The sequence below is a fragment of the Physella acuta genome, unplaced genomic scaffold, assembly GCF_028476545.2.
Source record: "Physella acuta isolate Inbredline_101_S28 unplaced genomic scaffold, ASM2847654v3 ptg000223l, whole genome shotgun sequence".
Lineage (NCBI taxonomy): Eukaryota > Metazoa > Mollusca > Gastropoda > Physidae > Physella > Physella acuta.
Window position 1 is genome coordinate 942,196 of NW_026731742.1, and position 22,847 is coordinate 965,042.

At 38.3% G+C, this 22,847-nt stretch overlaps 3 protein-coding genes across 3 annotated transcripts; 1 reads left to right on the forward strand and 2 right to left on the reverse strand.

The window, feature by feature from the left end:
- The first annotated feature begins 3,319 nt into the window (after positions 1–3,319).
- Positions 3,320–9,536, forward strand: LOC131937845 (uncharacterized). Its single transcript, XM_059295521.1, has 3 exons — positions 3,320–3,565; positions 6,500–6,656; positions 8,794–9,536. Exons 1-3 carry the CDS (start codon positions 3,320–3,322, stop codon positions 9,534–9,536), a joined length of 1,146 nt encoding a protein of 381 aa, XP_059151504.1.
- A 1,442-nt stretch (positions 9,537–10,978) lies between these two features.
- Positions 10,979–12,677, reverse strand: LOC131937846 (galanin-like G-protein coupled receptor npr-9). The gene is made up of 3 exons (XM_059295522.1): positions 12,534–12,677; positions 12,080–12,233; positions 10,979–11,664 (listed from the first exon to the last, which is right to left on the reverse strand). The coding sequence occupies exons 1-3, from the start codon at positions 12,675–12,677 to the stop codon at positions 10,979–10,981; spliced, it is 984 nt and encodes a 327-aa protein (XP_059151505.1).
- Positions 12,678–19,785: 7,108 nt separating this feature from the next.
- Positions 19,786–22,525, reverse strand: LOC131937847 (uncharacterized). The gene is made up of 3 exons (XM_059295524.1): positions 22,382–22,525; positions 21,026–21,269; positions 19,786–20,504 (listed from the first exon to the last, which is right to left on the reverse strand). The coding sequence occupies exons 1-3, from the start codon at positions 22,523–22,525 to the stop codon at positions 19,786–19,788; spliced, it is 1,107 nt and encodes a 368-aa protein (XP_059151507.1).
- Positions 22,526–22,847: the final 322 nt, after the last annotated feature.

Consider the following 22,847-nt stretch of genomic DNA (forward strand, 5'->3'; position numbering starts at 1 on the left):
GAGCTGACGACACGACCAGATGTAACACACAGCAGACGATTGAAACGATGGCGTCTGTCAAATACTTTCATACAACTAACTACGACATTTTGAAAATCTATGAGAACAGGAAAACTAATCAATGATTGAAGTAGAACTACCACTCTTATGATCAGATCAACTGCCAATAAAAGTGAATTAGATTGGAATTTTTAGACCACTTATTTAAGTCACTAAAGAAATGTTTACACACCATACGCGCTATCCCCAGCCACGTCGTTTGGTTCAAATCTATTTTTTAAACTTGTTGAAACATAAGAATAACAAACACATCAGATAATGTAAAGTATACAACTGATTATTTTCAATGTGTCGAAAGATTTAAAACACAAACATATTTGGCAAATAAAACATCGTAGGTTGGTCCTTCATCGAAACTAAAAGTCTTCACCAGACTGAAAGCATTGTCCAGATTTTTCACTGAAAGTCTTCAGTAGATTGATAGCATTTTCCAGATTTTTTTACTGAAATTCTTTACTGGTAGCATTGTCAAAATTTTTCACTGATAGTCTTCAGTAGACTGAAGTGGTTTCGATTACATCTTGAGCAGATTGGAGCTTAGAGCTTGACGCTTTCAGCTAACTGGATGTTAGAGCTTGTCAGTTGAGCTAACTGGAGCTTAGAGCTTGACACTGAGTTTACTTGAGTACGAAATTTAAAGCTTGAGCTTAAATGAGCCTAGTGCAATAAAACTGAAGCAAATAAAAAAAATTTTACTGCTCGGCCACTGGGTGGACAGACTTTCGGGTTGAAATCAGCGACCAAAGATTGCACAATTCACAACTTTGCTAAACATCAAATGATTTTCTCTTGCAGGAGATAACCCTGATAAATTCAAACTAATTTTCTACTAGATTCTGTCCCCTTAAATTACTGTTTAAATGTAAAGTGGACTTGTTACTGTTTGAACAAGGAGCGATTGTCTTCCCTTGTTGAAATAATAGTTTGTCTCCCCTTGAAGTAAACTAGCCGTGTCATTTCTCCAGGACTCGATCGATTCAATTCTCTGAGACAACTCCACCGCCAGGGGGCGAACTCTTAGAGCTGCCAAAGGGATACAACTCTATTAATTTAATTACCTCAACAAACAACAGGATGCTATCAAACACACCTAATAAACTTCCATGAACAAAAGATCTCGTTAACGTCACGTCGTTACAAGTTTTAATTCAAATACATTTCTCTTTGTTTTACTGCAAACACAGTCGTCAAATAATTAGCTGGAATCGATTTGCTAGAGACCATTTGTGAAATGTAAGCAAACAGACAAATTTTAGCAGACACATGTAAGCAAACACAAAGGTGACGTTTTTCACATAACGGCTTGTTTACTCATTTTTCTGTCGTTTTATCGAGACCTGGAGGTCACGTAACCATGGCAACAGCTATATAACACAGGGAATAAAGTGAACCAAGTCTTCACATAACGTTGGTGAACATCACGAACTATCACTTGAGGTCTATTCTAGTTGCACACAAACTAATGCAGCAGAAAGATTTTTAAAAATTTCATCCACATTTTCACCTCGGTGATCATTTGATTTCATCAACATTTTCACCCAGCTGATCATTTGATTTCATCAACATTTTCATCTAGCTGATCATTTGATTTCATCAACATTTTCATCTAGCTGATCATTTGATTTCATCAACATTTTCACCCAGCTGATCATTTGATTTCATCAACATTTTCATCTTGGTGATCATTTGATTTCATCAACATTTGACCTCGATGATGTTTTGATGAAATCGATATAAAATGAACAGATGTCATCGAATTAAAATCACGTGACATCAGGTGACAGCTGACATTTGTGTCGAGTCTGACCAAACCACTTGGGCAGCAAACTCAGAATTTACCAAGGGCAGACAACTCTCGGGGCAGACAATCATTGTGACCAACTGTGGGCAGGGGTAAGGGGGTGGGGGCACGTGAAGGGTGAGCAGTGTGGGGTGAGGTCATGCGAGTCTTTGTGAGCGCGCTTCATGTCTGATGTTTAAAACTTACACTTCCAGTACACTACTACATACACGTCGTTTGACCGAAATCACTCACCGCTTTAAAAAACTCTAATTATAGTTTCTCCAAACTTGGCACTTCAGATTGTCGTGAGAACAAAATTGTCACCGGTCGTGTGATTAGCAAGTGTTGGAGTGGAAACAATTTAAACATTTGTTATGGTACTTGTAAATCTGCTCATCTGTAAATCTGTAAATCTCTTGTCAAAACTGCTCCGGTGATTTTCATCAACTTGTCTGGTCGATCCACGTGTGATTAAATAATTTCTAGAACTTTCATGACGTAGCGATGTCTGAGATATGTCAGTGTTGTCACGTACGTGACAGACGTGACCTCAAGCTGTCATGACATCACATCAAGCTGTCAAGACATCAGCACTTAGCCTGCCAAACCTGAAGATGTAGACAATGGTCTGAGATCTTTGAGGACTTCAACAAGTCTACAACAAGTCTTCACAACAGTTCAACCTGAATCATTACATTTATCTCACGGTAAAACTAATTCTCTGGAACCCATATTTCACAGCACTTACAGATTTCTTAAAGCCTGGTCTCTACACCTGACTGGACCCGTCTGTTTCCCTGAACGACGTCGATGTGAGGTTTGTTTAATTTTTATTTGGCTCCAACACGATCAGACACATTTCTATCAGATTTGTTGCGGGGTTCTAATTCAGTTTGTCCTGAAATCTAGTCCGTCATTATCACAAAGGACAGTTAAATTAACAATTTTAATTCTCCAGCTTTCAAAATGGGATCGTTCCAAAAGATGTTAGTTGACATTGCAAAAGGCGGAGAAGGAACAGATGTAAAATGTCATTACATTTCTTATATGTAAGTAAGTGCTCACAAATGTAACTCACTCTAGGAGCTAAACTCATCATTTTTTCTATTAGTCGTTACGAATAAATCAAGTTAATTTTCAAATATGATTTTTTTTCAATAAGTTAAAGATGTTTGTATGGTGGGTTACAGATTATCTCAGTGACAAAAGATTTCAGTACACAATATATCAGGACAAATGACACATCGGCAATTGATCTCAGACAAAAACATCTAAGACAAAATTTACAACGGCAAAACATTTTAGTATTTTGGATGATTTTAGTAGATTAGAACATGTTTTATTGTATATGTAGTGTTTTAAAGATGTGTTCTTTTATCTACTTTAACCATCTCTTGTACACAATTAACAATCCAAGGGGCAAACATTAAACAACTAGCAACAGTGAAACAAGTCCTGACTGGAGCCCAGCGCAGGATGCTGCTAACGACCGATGGGTCAGTTGGCTACTACACCACTGGCCCGGCCTCCGACCAGTCTCTCAACAAGCTAATCAGCTACAACTACACCACTGGACCGGCCTCCGACCAGTCGCTTGAGAGACTAATCAGCGATGACTTGAGGAAAGTCTTTGAAATTATTTTCTTTGTCGTGCTCAATGGCGTCTTTGGCTTCTTTGGCTCCATCGCTAATATAATCAACATCATCGTCTTCTTAAAGCAGGTGGGTCCTGTGTCTGTCGTCTGTCGTGTGTTTGTCATCAGGTGTTGTGTAGCTGTCATCTGTCGTCTGTCGTCTGTCGTCTGTCTGTCATCAGGTGTTGTGTGGCTGTCATCTGTCGTCTGTCGTCTGTCGTCTGTCTGTCATCAGGTGTTGTGTGGCTGTCATCTGTCATCAGGTGTTGTACGGCTGTCATCAGGTGTTGTGTGGCTGTCATCTGTCATCAGGTGTTGTGTGGCTGTCATCTGTCATCAGGTGTTGTGTGGCTGTCGTCTGTCATCAGGTGTTGTGTGGCTGTCATCTGTCATCAGGTGTTGTGTGGCTGTCGTCTGTCATCAGGTGTTGTGTGGCTGTCATCTGTCATCAGGTGTTGTGTGGCTGTCGTCTGTCATCAGGTGTTGTACGGCTGTCATCAGGTGTTGTGTGGCTGTCATCTGTCATCAGGTGTTGTGTGGCTGTCGTCTGTCATCAGGTGTTGTGTGGCTGTCATCTGTCATCTGTCGTCTGTCGTCTGTCTGTCATCAGGTGTTGTGTGGCTGTCATCTGTCGTCTGTCGTGGGTCTGTCGTGTTATATAGTCTGTCTGTCGTGAAATGTATGTCTGCCACCATGTTTTGTTTCTATCATCAGATGTTGTGTGTCTGTCATGAGATGGCGTCTGCCTGTCATAAATGGCTGTGTGTCTGTCATAAGATATATGGGTGTGTATACTGAATCACCGAAACATCAAAATTTAAGACAAAAATTTAAATTAGATTAAAAATAAGATGGGCTAGACATAAACTCTTTTTTACAAGTTTTTATTTTACTCACTTCCTGGTCAGTCTGTCTAACTAGATCGAAACGCTCGAGCGAAATTGCAGGCACTTCTAACTGACAGATTTGTTTCAACGTTGGCACGTGGTTCAAGACATGAAGACAATGCAACATGACATTAAATTTGACTTAATTGGTTGCCTGATTAATTTTTATGAATTAATCAAAATTTTGTCCAAATTAGTAGGCTGTCTCATCCAACTCTTCCACAATATTAGTCATCACGTTCAATAGGTGTGCAATGGTTTTTAGTCTTGCAACTCTAGTGTAAATAAAACATGTAAAGTACTAAAAAAATTCAATAAAAAGCGTTTTAATAGCAACCTTTTATGTAATAATGCACTAAAAAGTAGAAAATAAATTATACACTATTTAAATAATTATAAAGAAAATCGTAGGTCTCTTCTTAAATATTAGTAAAGGTATCCAATAGATACTAAAGTGCCCACGCTTTTCTTTATAGTTATTTAAATAGTAGTGTATAATTTATTTTCTACTTTTTAGTGCATTATTACATGAAAGCTTGTTATTAAAACGTGTTCTATGAATTTTTGTTACGAATTTTTTTTACAGTTGGCTACTACACCACTGATCCGGCCTCCGACCAGTCTCTCAACAAGCTAATCAAGCTTTTATTTAACTCACTGTCTCTGTCATCAGTCTGTCTAGATCGAAACGCCCGAGCAAAAATTCGGGCACTTCTAACTGACAGATTCGGTTCATAGTTGGTACGTGGGTCAAGACATGAAAACAATGCAACATGACATTAAATGTGACTTAATTGGTTGCTGAATTGATTTTTTATGAATTAATTAAAATTTTGGCCAAATTTGTAGGCAGTCTCGCCCAATCATTCCGCACTATTATACACGCGTCATCACCATTATTAGGTGCAAAATGGTTTTTAGTCAGCAATTCTAAAGTGACCCACGCTTTTCTTTATAGTTATTTAAATAGTAGTATATAATTTTTTTGCGCGATGGTTTTTATTCAAGCAACTTTTTAAATTTAAAAAATGTAAAGTACTAAACCGAATCTGTGAGACAGTGAGTTAAGTAAAAGCTTGGAAAAACAAATTCATAACAAACGTTTTAATTACAAGCTTTTATTTAATAATGCACTATTATAATAATATAATACATTATACGCTAATATTTAAATATATAGAAAAAAAAGCGCGGGGCCGCTTCCTAATTATTAGTAAAGGTATCCAATAGATAATAAAAAGACTTACGCTTTTCTTTTTAGTTATTAAAATAGTAGTCTATAATTTATTTTCTACTTTTTAGTGCATTATTACATACAAGTTTGTTATTAAAACGTTTCTTTATGAATTTTTTTCTGTCTGTTGATCGCAGTATATTTGTCGTCCCTTGTGGTATTTTTGTCGTCCCTTGTGGTATTTTTGTCGTCCCTAGTGGTATTTTTGTCGTCCCTTGTGGTATTTTTGTCGTCCCTTGTGGTATTTTTGTCGTCCCTAGTGGTATTTTTGTCGTCCATAGTGGTATTTTTGTCGTCCCTAGTGGTATTTTTGTCGTTTATAGTGGTATTTTTGTCGTCCCTTGTGGTATTTTTGTCGTCCCTAGTGGTATTTTTGTCGTCCATAGTGGTATTTTTGTCGTCCCTAGTGGTATTTTTGTCGTTTATAGTGGTATTTTTGTCGTCCCTAGTGGTATTTTTGTCGTCCCTAGTGGTATTTTTGTCGTCCATAGTGGTATTTTTGTCATCCCTATTGGTATTTTTGTCGTCCATAGTAGTATTTTTGTCGTCCCTAGTGGTATTTTTGTCGTCCCTAGTGGTATTTATGTCGTCCATAGTGGTATTTTTGTCGTCCCTTGTGGTATTTTTGTTGTCCCTAGTGGTAATTTTTCGTCCCTAGCTGTATTCTTGTCGTCTCTAACTGTATTATGTCGTCTCTAGCTGTATTTTGTCGTCTCTAGCAGTATTTTGTCGTCTCTAGCTGTATTTTGTCGTCTCTAGTTGTATTTTGTCCATCGCTAATTGTATGGTGTAGATCACCTAATATAAATAGCACCAGTTAATGACTGACTCACACCCCGGGACTGTATAAACATACCGTCCCACGATAAGTGTGTCATTAATTAAAAACTTTGATCCGCAGGGTCTGAGCGACTCTGTGACCATCAGCCTGTTTGCCCTAGCCATCACTGACCTGGGTAGTCTGGTCACCCTGCTCTGGGAGAGCGTGTGTTTGAATCCCCTGTTTGCTGGCTCGGACATCGATTTCGTAGCGTTCGATATACACTACGTCACGGCAGGTAGGTGGACATTATGTTTGTAGGCTGGTGTTTGTAGGTTGGTGTTTGTAGGTTGGTGTTTGTTGGTTGGTGTTTGTAGGTTGGTGTTTGTAGGTTGGTGTTTGTAGGTTGGTGTTTGTAGGTTGGTGTTTGTAGGTTGGTGTTTGTAGGTTGGTGATTGGTGTTTGTAGGTTGGTGTTTGTAGGTTGGTGATTGGTGTTTGTAGGTTGGTGTTTGTAGGTTGGTGATTGTAGGTTGGTGTTTATAGGTTGGTGTTTGTAGGTTGGTGTTTGTAGGTTGGTGTTTGTAGGTTGGTGTTTATAGGTTGGTGTTTGTAGGTTGGTGTTTGTAGGTTGGTGTTTGTAGGTTAGTGTTTGTAGGTTGGTGTTTGTAGGTTGGTGTTTGTAGGTTGGTGTTTGTAGGTTGGTGTTTGTAGGTTGGTGTTTGTAGGTTGGTGATTGGTGTTTGTAGGTTGGTGTTTGTAGGTTGGTGATTGGTGTTTGTAGGTTGGTGTTTGTAGGTTGGTGATTGGTGATTGTAGGTTGGTGTTTGTAGGTTGGTATTTGTAGGTTGGTGTTTGGAGGTTGGTGTTTGTTGGTTGGTGTTAAATAAAAGTGTTGGAATTTTTAAAGATTACATGACCAGATAATTAATAATGATTCGATAATTGCATAGGTATGTATACCAATTGAAAATCATGCTCGCACGGATTTTGTAGATTTTAATCTAATAAATCACAGAAGCTCCGATTTAATGTGCTTACCATCTAATATTTGTGTATCGAACGAAAAGACTCAAAACGTAGGTTCAGTATAAGTTTTGAGGTCGTTGTTGGGGCTGTAGCGTAAAGACATCTTCTAGCCCAATTCTTTCTCTGGGTTAGGGTTGTAGCATAACATCTGCAGGTCCAGTATGTTTGTCCATTGAAGACGTGTTTATGTCAGGTTGTTGTTCCTCTGTTTAGCCACTGTAGATGTATCTGTTTGTGTCTGTTCCCCAGCCGTGCCATACGCCATCTTTGTTCCCCTGTTTGTTCCCCTGTTTGTTCCCCTGTTTGCATCTGTTCCCCAGCCGTGCCACACGCCATCTTTGTTCCCCTGTTTGTTCCCCTGTTTGTTCCCCTGTTTGTTCCCCTGTTTGCATCTGTTCCCCAGCCGTGCCACACGCCATCTTTGTTCCCCTGTTTGTTCCCCTGTTTGTTCCCCTGTTGGTTCCCCAGCTGTGCCACGCGCCATCTTTGTTCCCCTGTTTGTTCCCCTGTTTGTTCCCCTGTTTGTTCCCCTGTTTGCATCTGTTCCCCAGCCGTGCCACACGCCATCTTTGTTCCCCTGTCTGTTCCCCTGTTTGTTCCCCAGCTGTGCCACACGCCATGTTTGTTCCCCTGTCTGTTCCCCAGCCGTGCCACACGCCATCTTTGTTCCCCTGTCTGTTCCCCTGTTTGTTCCCCAGCCGTGCCCCACGCCATCTTTGTTCCCCTGTCTGTTCCCCTGTTTGTTCCCCAGCCGTGCCCCACGCCATCTTTGTTCCCCTGTTTGTTCCCCAGCTGTGCCACACGCCATCTTTGTTCCCCTGTTTGTTCCCCAGCCGTGCCCCACGCCATCTTTGTTCCCCTGTTTGTTCCCCAGCTGTGCCACACGCCATCTTTGTTCCCCTGTTTGTTCCCCAGCCGTGCCCCACGCCATCTTTGTTCCCCTGTTTGTTCCCCAGCTGTGCCACACGCCATCTTTGTTCCCCTGTCTGTTCCCCAGCCGTGCCACACGCCATCTTTGTTCCCCTGTCTGTTCCCCAGCTGTACCACACGCCATCTTTGTTCCCCTGTCTGTTCCCCAGCCGTGCCCCACGCCATCTTTGTTCCCCTGTTTGTTCCCCAGCTGTGCCACACGCCATCTTTGTTCCCCTGTTTGTTCCCCAGCCGTGCCCCACGCCATCTTTGTTCCCCTGTTTGTTCCCCAGCTGTGCCACACGCCATCTTTGTTCCCCTGTCTGTTCCCCAGCCGTGCCACACGCCATCTTTGTTCCCCTGTTTGTTCCCCAGCCGTGCCCCACGCCATCTTTGTTCCCCTGTTTGTTCCCCAGCTGTGCCACACGCCATCTTTGTTCCCCTGTTTGTTCCCCAGCCGTGCCCCACGCCATCTTTGTTCCCCTGTTTGTTCCCCAGCTGTGCCACACGCCATCTTTGTCCGCATCGCCTGGTGGACGACGACCTTCATCACCTTCGAGAGATGCCTCTGTATCGCCCTGCCCCTCAAGGTCAAGCAGATCATCACCCCACGGCGAACTGTCATCTTCCTCGTCATCATATCCGTCGTTACCTTCATCGGAGTGTCGCCCTTGTTTATCTGTGCATACATCGGCTGGCATTACTTCCCCTCTATGAATAGAACTCTGCTGGCCAGAATATTTAAAGACGACGGCCCGTACATTGAGAGTATCGGCTCCACCTACATAGTGGTCTCCCAGTTCAGCTCCTTCATCCTTGACGTCATCTTCACTGGCCTCATCGTCCACCAGCTGCAGGTCAAGTCCAGGTGGCGGAGCGAGGCGACGAGTGCGGGGGAGGGGATGGCGCTGCGGGACAAGAAGGTCGTCAAGATGGTGACACTCATCTCCTGCATCTTCATCGTCTGCCTCATGCCCAGCTGCATCAACTTCCTGCTGGGCGTGGTCTACGCCAGCGCCTACAGCCTGGCCGGCGTCCAGCAGAACTTGTTCCTGCTGTCGTGGTCCGTCATCCTGACGCTGGAGGGTGTCAACAGCTCCGTCAACATCTTCGTCTACTACACCATGAGCTCCAACTACAGGAACATTTTCAGGGGCCTTTTCTGTGGGGAGAACAAAACCCAGCAAAAACCTGCCAGTGTCAAACAAGGCCACTCACTAAACAAGCACAAACCTGTTTAATAGAGGTTGTACATTTCTATATAACAAGGTTCATTGAATGTCCTATGAACTGCGACGGTGTTAGCTGTAACCTACTTAGGTCTTCTTTTTTTAATTGTTTATTTTTATAAATATTTAAATGGCCTTGAGTAGTCTGTGGGTTAAACAAGAAATTTTCCATCACACTCATGTGATAGTGTTCACCACTGAGTTTGTGTGACTCGTGCTGTGGCTCCTTCCCCCAATGGTCCTTGACATTGAGGTCGACATCCCATAATTTTAGCGTAGTATATAAAGGAGGAATTTTCCTCGCACGATGACCCCACTAGACACCCACAGGGAGAGAGAGCCACGACACCATGTTGTATTTTCAAGATTAAGCAGTAATTATCTCTAAGTACCATTGTGCTCAGTATTTTTCTGTGTCTTATTTTAATAACGTGTAGGTTGTGGTGATAACTTAGGTACCTTATCCAGTGTTAGTAGTTTCAGTGTGTTATTCCTGAAAATTGTAAGTTGGGTCTTTCATTATTGTATATTTCCTTTTTCGCATAGTATTTGTATTTTATTATTTAGGCTTGTTTACTTTTTAGAAGGTTCTAGATTGATTAAAAGTTTATTAGTTGCACAAGGTCTTTTTTTTACCCTAGACATTAGTTTCGAGTCCGTGAAGAGTTTTTGTTGTCTGGTAATCCTTTTTGTTTCGTATTTCATCAGTCTAGGACCATCCGAAACGAATCCGGGTATTGCGTACATTTTACCATTGGTAAAATACTTAATATGTCTATAAGAAGTTCACGTCACGTTGCTACACTACTTATGTCTATTGCTGACAAGCAAGGAAATAAAACCTACAGCAGTACGGAGCAATTTTTTTTCTATAGACAGACGTAGTCAGAAACTTTTCGACAAGACTAGTTGACGTGAACATTCAAAACTTACTTGATAAACTTTAACTAGTGGTTGATTTATCAAATCTATAAGGTGCTTTATTGCAATGTTGGACAGAATTTCCTCCAATCACAATTTAGTATTACTGGTCAATTGTCATGCACAATAAAGACTCCGATTTCTGCTTGATTTTTTTTCTGGGTGTGTTTTCATAGCCTAGTTCATTCAATAAGAAACTAAAATGGAGCAGCTATTTAATTTTTAGAGTTTTGAGAGGTTTTTAAGAGAAACGCCGTGCAATGGGAGAAAAAAATCACAAGACAAGAAGTCTCTAAATCATGCTTTAATTAACTATTACCGTATACCAATAGGGACGAACTCCGTTCATTATTTTAGAGATCGTTTGCCTTAACTTTTAAAACATTAAAATGTTATTTGATTGCTGCAACCTTAACCACAACATTTACATAATCCACATTGGGGTTTTTTAAATTTGTTTTTACAACATTGAAACTTCCACTGTTAAAAATAAAGTATTTGACAGGCGATATTATCAAATTATTTTCACTGAATCATTTTCTTCTGCCGAAGATCTGCAGAAAGGCCATTTTAAACTTGGCGCTCATGGTGTAGTAGATAAAAATATTGAAGGAACTCCCGATCGCCTCCCCCGACACGGCGATGGAGTAGACGAGTGAGTAAAAATTTCGGTTGACGCCATAACGGGCAAACACGGAGCTCAAGACTACGTTACACACCGTGTAGCAAATAGCCGGCAGCGAGGTGAAGATGTAGAGAAAGGAAATGAAAACCAGCATTTTAATTAGTCTGTCATCTCTCAAGGTCGCCTCGTGTTTTGTGTTTCCGGCAAAAGTCTCGCTACGCCATTTTGATTTGACCTGCAAGTGTTGTATCATGATAAGTGTTAGGATGATATCCAGGAGGTAGATGATAACTCTGGCGGACACATTCATCAGGTTGCTCAGGTTGATATTGCACGCTTCACTGCTTGTTAGTGTCACACCAAAGACGGTGAGGTTTTTTCTCGTGTCAAAGTACGGCTCTAGTGGGTGGCAGGCCGCGTCTTGTACCAGAAAAGTGAACATCAGCATGTATATCAAAAGTAGAACTAGAACGGTTGTTCTCTTGGTGACTAGCAACTTGACTTGGAGTGGGAATATGATACACAGACATCTTTCAATGTTGATGTACACTCGAATCCAGAGAGAACATCTGAGAAACATGGCGTGGGGGGCACCTAGACATATTGGAAAGCTTTTAGTTGTAATAAGGATAAACACTAGTTTTGTCTTCATGAAAGACATTTGTATAAGCTTATTTTAAATTAACATTGTCTGTCTCTTTGTCTGTCCGTCTTGTTGTCTGTTTGTCTGTGAAAGGTAGTTTGTCTGAGACATCGTGTCTGAGATATCTTGTCTGAGATATCTTGTCTGAGATATCTTGTCTGAGATATCTTGTCTGAGATATCTTGTCTGAGATATCTTGTCTGAGATAGTCTGTCACGTGAGTTCAAATTAGACTCACCTGATGTCAGGTGCACAAAACGTTTGACTCACCTGATGTCAGGTGCACAAAACGTTTGACTCACCTGATGTCAGGTGCACAAAACGTTTGACTCACCTGATGTCAGGTGCACAAAACGTTTGACTCACCTGAGGTCAGGTGCACAAAAAGCGTGTTTTCTGTTTGTCGCCTTAGCTGGAACCAGGGATTCGAACACACACTAGACCAGACCAGGGGCAGCACGTTACCTAGGTCAGCCAGACTTAGGGCCAGGAAACTGATGGTCACTGTTTCATTCAGTCCCTGGACGTAGGATGTGTAAGGAAGCGATCACTTATTCTTTCTTATGTCTAATTTTGTTTCGTTTAAAAAAAATGCTATTTTAGCTTAATATAAATCTATTTATGATATATATATATATATATATATATATATATATATATATATATATATATATATATATATATATATAAGCTGATTATAAATACCACAATTTGCCGAAATTTAGAAATACATTATACACAAATGTTACATCAGTTACTTTAAAATCATTAACCAGATGTTTTGACAAACTGGCCTATGAAGTTGGTGTGAACTGCTGACCTGGTTTATAAACACCATGATGTTTATGACGTTGGTGACGGTGCCAAACACGCCTAAAAAACCGTGAACGGCCACGGTGAAAATAACATCACAGATGTCCCTTGCTTCGTCGCTAAGTAGGTCAGGTAACGCCATAGCCGCCATTTTGAACGTTTTAAAACTTGACAGTTTTTCAGCTTCTGGAGAGTTAACAAAATCGTCAAGTTCAGCCGACTTGACGAAGTGCTGAGCTAGAGAAACTAGATACACAAAAATGTTAAAGATCACTGAGACTCACAGCTACACAAACAGTGTTTCTTCCAGACTTTTTCTCCAGGGGGCACTTGAAATTTTCGGGGGGGGGGGGGGGCGGTAGACTTTCTTCGGGGGGCGGACTCTTTTAAAAGTATATATTTCCTATATAAATTATATAAATTTCATTTCGTTCGGGGGGGGGGGGGGGGGGGCGGTAAAAAATTTTCGGGGGGGGGGGGGCTTAGTCCCCCCGAAGAGATGCCTGGTAGAAACTCTGTACACAAACACTCACAGAATGCACGTGTGAGGAAACAGACGTCATTTAGTTGTCTGTTGACATCAAGATTCTACTTCAAGAAACGTACTATCGGTATTATAAGTTATAACACAAACCGTATTATAGCTTATTACACAAACCGTATTATACGTTATAATACTAACCGTATTATAAGTTATAATATTCACCGTATTATAAGTTATAACACTAACCGTGACGCTAAAAAGATATCCAGTCTGTTCCATATCATGAATTCTATTGAAAAGTAAGAACTGTGTATTGAATTAGTAATGTTGTAGTGTGTAGTGTGTAGTCTCTGATTGAGATTGTTAGGTTGTTGAGTGTAGTGTGTAGTCTCTGATTGAGATTGTTAGGTTGTTGAGTGTAGTGTGTAGTCTCTGATTGAGAGTGTTAGGTGGTAGTGTACTTAGATTTAATTTTTTTTATTCCATCAAATATTTCTGTTGCAAACCGCAGACAGACGTACAGACTCATCTACACAGAGAACACAAACCGCAGACAGACGTACAGACTCATGTACAGAGAGAACACAAACCGCAGACAGACAAACAGACTCATCTACACAGAGAACACACAGTATTACCGGCGTTGTTTATTAATTGGCCTTGTCTACAAATTTCCCACCAGTAGAGCTACATTAGAATACAAAAAGAGCTTATTTAACTTACATCTAGAGCTTCGTTTTAAAGGAAATAAAAAAATCGATATAATCAGGGGTAGATAACTCTTGTTTACCCCGAGGAATTAAATCCTTCCCCCCCCCCCCACCACACCACCCCATTGACATTATGGAGCTAGACTGGAAAATGGAAAGATTGTTCTAGAACACCGGCCATTTAATGTGATGTTTGTGAGCGACATTAGAACAATCTCACAGTCTGCGGCATAAATCAGATTCATTGTGTACAAGACTACAATCTAAATCTCTAAATCATTTTTTATTTTTTTAATACAATGTTTTTAACTTCGTACATCGGGTAGAATATAATAGGCGCAGTTCCATTATGTTTTATTTTATAGGACAATAAAAGAAAGATAATCGGTTAAGGAAATTAAATTAGTTAGGTCAATAGTTTAATGTCGTCATAATTCATCATTGACGCTCTGGTCTAGCCTAGTTGTATCATCTGTAAATAAAGTAATGGCCTTGCTGAAGTAAACTTTACTGCTTTCATCCGTGATTAGCATGTTGATGGAACAGATGACTTTTTGTATGACTTATAGCCCTAAACGAGATTTTAATACAACACAACTAGATGACTTATACCAGAGATTTAAATACAACACAGATAGTTCACTTCTAAACTTCATCAGAAGCGCCATTCCGCCAACCACTTCGTTCGTCCCATTTGTTGTGTCCGTCAAGTTAATCATCCGATAGTTGGTCGGTCAACTTGATCATTCAGTCGCTCAGAGAAATAAACCGGGGGTGATCTCCCCTAAACTTTCTCGAATATTCTTATACGAGCCGGCCCGCGGCATAACATACGCCGCTATTTAGTTGTTTCTAATTTTCAATAATTCATAATTTGTGAATTCGACAGTACCAACGCTGACACTGAAAATATTTCTTTAAAACACTATAAGTAGCTCGTTAAGGACCATAACCCCCCCCCCCCCTTCCTTTCCCCCCCCCCCCCCCCTCCCCCCCCCCCCTACGTTTAAAATCGTTGGCTCTGCTTGTAAACATTTAGAGTGAACACAGCTCACTAAAACCATGTAGGGGTGGGGAGGTAGGGAGAGCGTTTGCAGCTTGTTTTCTAACGGCTCGAAGAGGAGAATTATATATATAGATAACACTTCGGGGGATGGCAACTTGGGATATAGACATGATTTTTAATCCATTTTTAATAACTTAAACTTTTTAAAAAAAAAATTCATAAAAAACGTTTCAATAACAAGCTTTTATGTAATAATGTACGAAAAAGTAGAAAATAAATTATACACTACTATTTAAATAACTATACACTACTATTTAAATAACTATAAGGAAAAGCGTGGGTCACTTTAGTGTCTATTGGATACCTTTACTAATATTTAGGAAGATACCCACGCTCTTCTTTATAGTTATTTTAATAGAAGTGTATAATTTATTTTCTACTTTTTAGTGCATTATTACATAAAAGATTGTTGTTAAAACGTTTTTTATGAATTTTTTAAAGAACTTTACATGTTTTATATAAAATAGCTACATAACTAAAAACCATTGCGCACCTATTGAACGTGATGCAGCCCTATTGAAGGTGATGACGCGTGTCTGATAAAGCGTTTCGGTCTAGACTTACGACAGACTGACGACAGACAGAGGAAGTGAGTTAAATAATTGCTTGTAAATTTATTTTCATAAAAAACGTTTTAATAACAAGCTTTTATGTACCAATGCACTAAAAAGTAGAAAATAAATTATAGACTACTATTTAAATAACTATAAAGAAAAGCGTGGTTCACTTTAGTATCTATTGGATACCTTTACTAATATTTAGGAAGAGACCCAAGCTTTTCTTTATAGTTATTTTAAAAAAAAAAAGTTATATAAAGAAAAGCGCGGGTGTCTTCCTTAACATTAGTAAAGGTATCCAATAGATACTAAAGTGACCCACGCTTTTCTTTATAGTTATTTAAATAGTAGTCTATAATTTATTTTCTACTTTTTAGTGCATTATTACATAAAAGCTTGTTCATGTCCACGTGCCAACTGTGAATCCTATCGGTCAAGTAGAACAGTCCGAATTTTCGCTCCTGCGTTTCGATCTAGACTGACGACAGACAGACTGACGAGGAAGTGAGTTAAATAAAAGCTTGTAAAAAAATTCATAAAAAAACGTTTTAATAACAAGCTTTTATGTAATAGTGCACTAAAAAGTAGAAAATAAATTATAGACTACTATTTAAATAACTAGAAAGAAAAGCGTGGGTCACTTTAGTATCTATTGGATACCTTTACTAATGTTAAGGAAGACACCCACGCTTTTCTTTCTAGTTATTTAAAAGTAGTCTATAATTTATTTTCTACTTTTTAGTGCACTATTACATAAAAGCTTGTTATGAAAACGTTTTTTTATGAATTTTTTTTCAGTACTTTACATGTTTTATTTACAACGAGCCGACCCGCAGCGTATTTAGTTTTTTTATTTTCTACTTTTCAGTAATTTATAATTTGTGAATTCGACAGTACCAACGCTGACACTGAAAATATTTGCTTTAAAACACTAAAAAACCCTCCCCCCCCCCCCCCGTGATAGCAGCCTCTCCTTAGTTACCTCCTCTAAGTTTAAAATCGTTTCAAACTAAATTATCTGCCCCTAATAGCCGTCACCAAACCCGACTCTATGATTGTAAAATGTAAACAGCGTGAACCACAGCTCACCAGACAATGTGAGGACGGGGGGGGGGGGGGGGGGGGGGGGTTGGTAGCGATAGAGAGGAAGAGAGGGGATTGCAAGGTGCGTTTGCAGCTTGTTTTCTAATGGCTCCCAGAAGAGAATTATATATTTAGATAGAGTTACATGACTAAAAATCATTGCGCGCCTACTGAACGTGATGTCGCAGCCATTGAACGTGATGGCGCAGCTATTGAACGTGATGATGCGTGTGGTGTGGTCGGATAAGCATGCCTACTAATTCGGGCCAAATTTTAATTAATTCATAAAAAATTAATTAGGCATCCAATTAAGTCAAATTTAGTTTCAGATTGCATTGTCTTCATTTATTGACCCACGTGCCAAATGTGAATCGTATCGGTCAAGCAGAAGTGTCCGAATTTTCACTCCTGCGTTTCGATCTGGACTGACGACAGACTGTCGACTGACGAATGACGACAGAGGAAGTGAGTTAAATAAAAGCTTGTAAAAATAGAATATAATATCGTAGAAAAAAGAATAGCGCACCAAATGAACGCCAAACAATCTGTGTATAATAGTGCGGAATATTATCAGCACTTTATAGGTTCACGAGTGTTTTTTGTGAAATCAGAAATAGCGTAAATTACTACTTCCGGTCTAACGGATATAATTTAAAATTTGACAGTAAGCGGAGAATTAGATATTGTACTTACTTGTGAAATTTCATTTATCTATCTGAAACAGTACTCAAGTTATAGGCTTTTGAAAAATTTATAGTAGAATAAGTTCCACTTCCAATTATCAGAAATCGGCGAAAAGCAGATACGTAACTACAAATTTGATATACTACTATATATGAAATTTCATCAACCTAGCTATAACGATACTCAAATTATCGTGTTTACATATACACACACTTGACAAACGGACAAGATTGCAAAAATTATATTTTTCTGACTCAGGGAGGTGTAAAACGTCGATTCTTTTTTAGCACGAGTACAATACTTTCTCTATACTTCGTATACGAGAAAGTAAAAAACTGTCCTTGACATACAGTCTCTATCTAAAGACAGCATTATGTTCTCAAAAATTAAAATTAAACAACTATCTTTACATTTTGTTTAGAGTGTTAGAATATAGAAATAAGCTGTACATTTTGAAAACATACATCAACAGGTCAAATACGAAATATAAGAAAATATTTTGATGCTGATAATGGTACAATAAATGTTTCAAGAAGTCCTAAATATTTGTTTGTAGGAATAACCTATTCCATCATTTTTACTAAAACAAACTTGGTTTCGTAGCAAAAAATATTTAATCTATTTATTTGATCTTTGCTTTGATGACCGTTTTATCAGTTAGCTGAGGTTAAAAATCAACAAATTGCTAAAATGGATTTCACCACGTAGTTAGAATCACCTTAAAACAACCATCAAAAGTCATTTTGATTCTGTATGGGGTAGATTCTGTTTGGAGTAGATTCAAATTCTTTTGACCTCCTCGAGATTAAGAAATTTTACAGCCGACATGAAATAAAACAGTTTTTCAAAACAGACTAATGCACTCACACACATGAGATGTTGTTGTAATTTGTTTTAATTGACAAAAAAAGGCATTATTTTTTCAAACCCCGATCAGACCAGGAACAAGTATCATATGTTCATAATTGTTGTTTGTGGAGGGGGGGGGGGGGGGGCTTTTTTTGCGGACGGCCCTTTTTTTCTAGTTCCGCTACTGTTTCATTCCCTTTGATCTAGTTTCGTCCACCTGACATGGTAGGATTGCGAAACACAAGGATGGGCCTAATTTTCTTTTATAATTAATTTTTCTACCAGGTATTTAACTAAATAATTAACACACGTTGAGGGTGCTATGTAAATTATCTTAAAGTATTTTTACTTGTTAAGTATATAATGCTTATAAATTTTATAAATATGCTACCAAAATGCACTGTTTACAACAATAAACATCCACAATTTTACAGTTACAACAATTAAATGAAAATATTTCATAGCAACTTTTTTTTCTGTCATTTTTCTGTGACTTTATTTCTGTGACTTTTACCGATAAATATTTTGCTTTATGACTTTTTTGTGACTTTTTCCTAGCAAAATCTGTGACATTTTATCTGTTGTTTTTTTCCTGTGACTTTTTCCGTTCACCGTACATTCTTTATGATGTAGATTCTGAATGGAATACATTTCAAATGAATTAGATTCTGTATGGAACCGATTATATATGGAGTAGATTATGTATGGAATAGATTCTGTATTGAATAGATTCTGTAAGGAATAGATTCTGTATTGAATAGATTCTGTATTGAATAGATTCTGTATTGAATAGATTCTGTAAGGAATAGATTCTGTATGGAAAAGATTCTGTATGGAGTAGATTCTGTATGGAGTAGATTCTGTATTGAATAGATTCTGTATTGAGTAGATTCTGTATTGAATATATTCTGTATTGAATAGATTCTTTATTGAATATATTCTGTATTGAATAGATTCTGTATTGAAGAGATTCAGTATTGAATAGATTCTGTATTGAATATATTCTGCATTGAACAGATTCTGTATTGAATAGATTCTGTATTGAACAGATTCTGTATTGAATAGATTCTGTATGGAATAGATTCTGTATAGAAGAGATTCTGTATTGAATAGATTCTGTATTGAATAGATTATGTATGGAGTAGATTCTGTATAGAAGAGATTCTGTATTGAATAGATTCTGTATTGAATAGATTCTGTGTTGAATAGATTATGTATTGAATAGATTCTGTGTTGAATAGATTCTGAACAAAAGTTTTAACTGAAACCTCTGCAGACACCATTTCTGTATACAGGTACAACACACTACTTACAATTTGTAAGCTATAGTAGCAGTTTTTTAAACAAATTGTAGCTCTTGTAATTAGATGTTTGATTGACTTGTATGACATTAGTCGAACAAATTTTCAGAAAACAGAAGTAGATAATCAAATTGGTTTGAAATAATATGAAAAACAAAAACTAAAATATATATTTATAATGATTTTTAATAGAATCTGATAAACTAATTTAAAATGGATATTTAAATTGGTTTGTTAAGAATCTGATAAACAAAACTAAAATAGATATTTAAATTGGTTTGAAAAAAATCTTCTAAAGAATTATGTCGACGCTTACGTAACAGGTTGGTGTATGCAATCAATGCCAATCGAGGCTGATTAAAATTAATTCAAAGTCTGCTTGAACTATGATCGTGGCCTACATATTTTCAGAATTTAAAACATTTATTTTAAAATCTCTAAATCATTAAAGCTGATTAGTGTATTAACTAAATAAAATATAATATTCGGATTAAAAGCACGAATACAATGAAGTCAAAGTTTCAACTATTTAAAGTCCCCATTACGACACGCATCTGTTTTTACTGGTCCAAACTTCCTCGCGAACAGATCAAGAAAACTCCTCTTGTATCGGACACTCATTGTGTAAAAGATGAAGATGTTGAAGGAGCTACCACACGCCTCTAGAGATACAGCAACCGACCAAATCAGGGAGTAAAAATTGATGTTGACACCTGAGAGTGTATCAATGTAAGACAGACAGACGGTGTAGCCGATGGCGGGAATAGAGCTAGAGATGTACATACATGAGATAAACACCAACATTTTGATTAGTCTGTAGTCGCGGAGACTGGGCACACTTTTGGTGTTTCCGGCAGACGAATTGCTGCGCCATTTTGATTTCATCTGTAGCCTTTGTATCATGATAAGTGTGAAGATAACATCGAGGATAAAGAGCACGACCCGTGCCGTGACGTTGATAAGGTTACTCAGCTCGATGTTGCACGCGGCAGATGTAATGATCGTGACGTAAAACACCGTCAGGTTTTTGATCGGGCTGTAGGTTGGCCTGAACTGTAGGCAAGCGGCGCCTTGGACCAGGAACGCCAACATGAGGAGGTAAACACAGGCGACAACAACAACCGTCTTCGTCTTGGTGAAAAACATCTTCACTTTGATTGGGAACACGATACAGCAGCATCGCTCAAAGTTGATGTAGACACGAATCCAAAAGGAACATCTGAGGAACATGGTATGGGGTAAACCTGAAAATAAATTGTGTTTGAATTTTTGAACTTCTTCATGGCATAGTTTCAGAGTGTTAAGCGCTCATACATATAGGATGTCCACATCTTTGCAAGGAGGACGGGGGGTCTGAATAAGTTCAGTTTTATGGAAACGAGGGTGTGTGTGTGGGGGGGGGGGGGGCGTGGTCTGGTTCTCGTAAAAGTCGATGCGTTATGTAAAAAGTTTACACATTCAGACGCGAAACTTTGAACCTGTATGAAAGGAAAACATTTAAAGGCAGTGCTCTTGTTGTGATGATTGCTATGTCGTGTATCGCAAGTCATATAATCTCGGTAAACGAGACGTCTAACATTGCATTTTGTTTGTGGACGTCACATACGGGTGATCCCTAAAAGCATGATATCATAGGTGTAACGTTAAGTTCGACAACGTATTTTGATGGCTAATATTTTTTGGAAGAAACTTTTCTCAATGACATTTCTTGGTCACATCGGTCTCCCCTTGATTGAATCATCTCAAGGCAAACCTTAAGACGTACATGCAAGTTTACATTCTGAGGGAAAGGCTGGAATACCTGAGCTCATCAGAGCTAATGGAATACCTGAGCTCATCAGAGCTAATGGAATACCTGAGCTCATAAAGACAAACGCCGTGTTTTCTGTTTGTTTTTTCAGCTCAAACAAAGGATTCGAACACACGCTAGACCAGACCAGAGGAAGCAGGTTACACAAGTCAGCCACACTCAGTGCCAGGAAACTGATGGTCACTGTTTCCGTCAGTCCCTGGGGAGAAGTGATACATAGAAACTTAAACAAATAAAAAAATATCTGTATATACATACACACACACACATATATATATATATATATATATATATATATATATATATATATATATATATATATATATATATATATATATATATATATATATATTAGGCCATTCACTGGCCTCTGAAAAACCTATCTGTAAAGGACCTTGACATGTGTTTAGTAATCAGCATATATACGGCTTTGCCCACCCTAACTGAAACCAGAAAAAAACAAAACATACAAAAAACGCAAACATAAAACAAACGCAAACACAAATACAAACACAAACGCAAACACAAACCCAACCACAAACGCAAACGCAAACACAAAGAAAACACCAACACAAACGCAAACAAAAAATCAAACGAAAACAAACCAAATCCAAACGCAAACCCAACCACAAACGCACACCCAACCCAAACACAAAGAAAACACAAACGCAAGCATAAACGCAAAGTGCTCACAGTCTAGCTCAGGGCGTCAAATCGCACCATGCTGTTTCAGCTTAGTAAACGACTATAGTACCCTAATTTATTCATAGTCTTTTGCACTCATTTAAACGAGCACGGGTAGGCCTGGGGCGCCAAATATCACCTTGTCGGGGCGCCGGAGGAAGCGCCGAATTGATTCACTTAAAGTGAAAAATAAAAATTGTTTTACAACACCTTAAATATAAGTTTTTTTTAAATCATGAAATTAGACGATGAGCACTTTAGACTTTGGAATCCTCGGTTTGCCCGCCCGCCCGCCACAGAAGTGAACTTTATATATATATATATATATATATATATATATATATATATATATATATATATATATATATGTATATATATATATATATATATATATATATATATATATATATATATATATATATATATATATATATATATATATATATATATATATATATATATATATATATATATACGGAAGCTCACTTCTCAACTGACCTGTTTTACAAACACCATGATGTTGATGACGTCACATACTGACCTGTTTAACAAACACCATGATGTTGATGACGTCACATTCTGACCTGTTTAACAAACACCATGATGTTGATGACGTCACATACTGACCTGTTTAACAAACACCATGATGTTGATGATGTTAGCCACTGACCCAAACAGTCCCAGGAAACCGTGGATGACGACACCAAAAATGACGTCACAGAGGCTCCGTGTCTCGTCGCTAATTAGGTCAGTGAGTTTAGTGGCCGCCATGTTGATCCTATTTATAGCGGGTGACCAAATTATTTTAATTAACGTCTGTTGAAAGGTTTGGTTTTAATTCTTGACTTTGCTGTCTCGAGTAATCTCTGACCACCTGTAGAGAGATTCTTTTATTAACAAAATATACAAATTTAACAGAGATTTACTTCTGTTAGTTCATGGTAGAAGAAAAAAAAAGATTCTGCTTGTGCATCATTGTACAGGTCAATAATCGATATATTAAGAAATACAGTGTTAAAAATAGTCTAGTTTTTTTTTTTTTTAAATTCGCTATTTTATAAAAACTAAAACTTGAAAGTGAAAAATGTGGGTT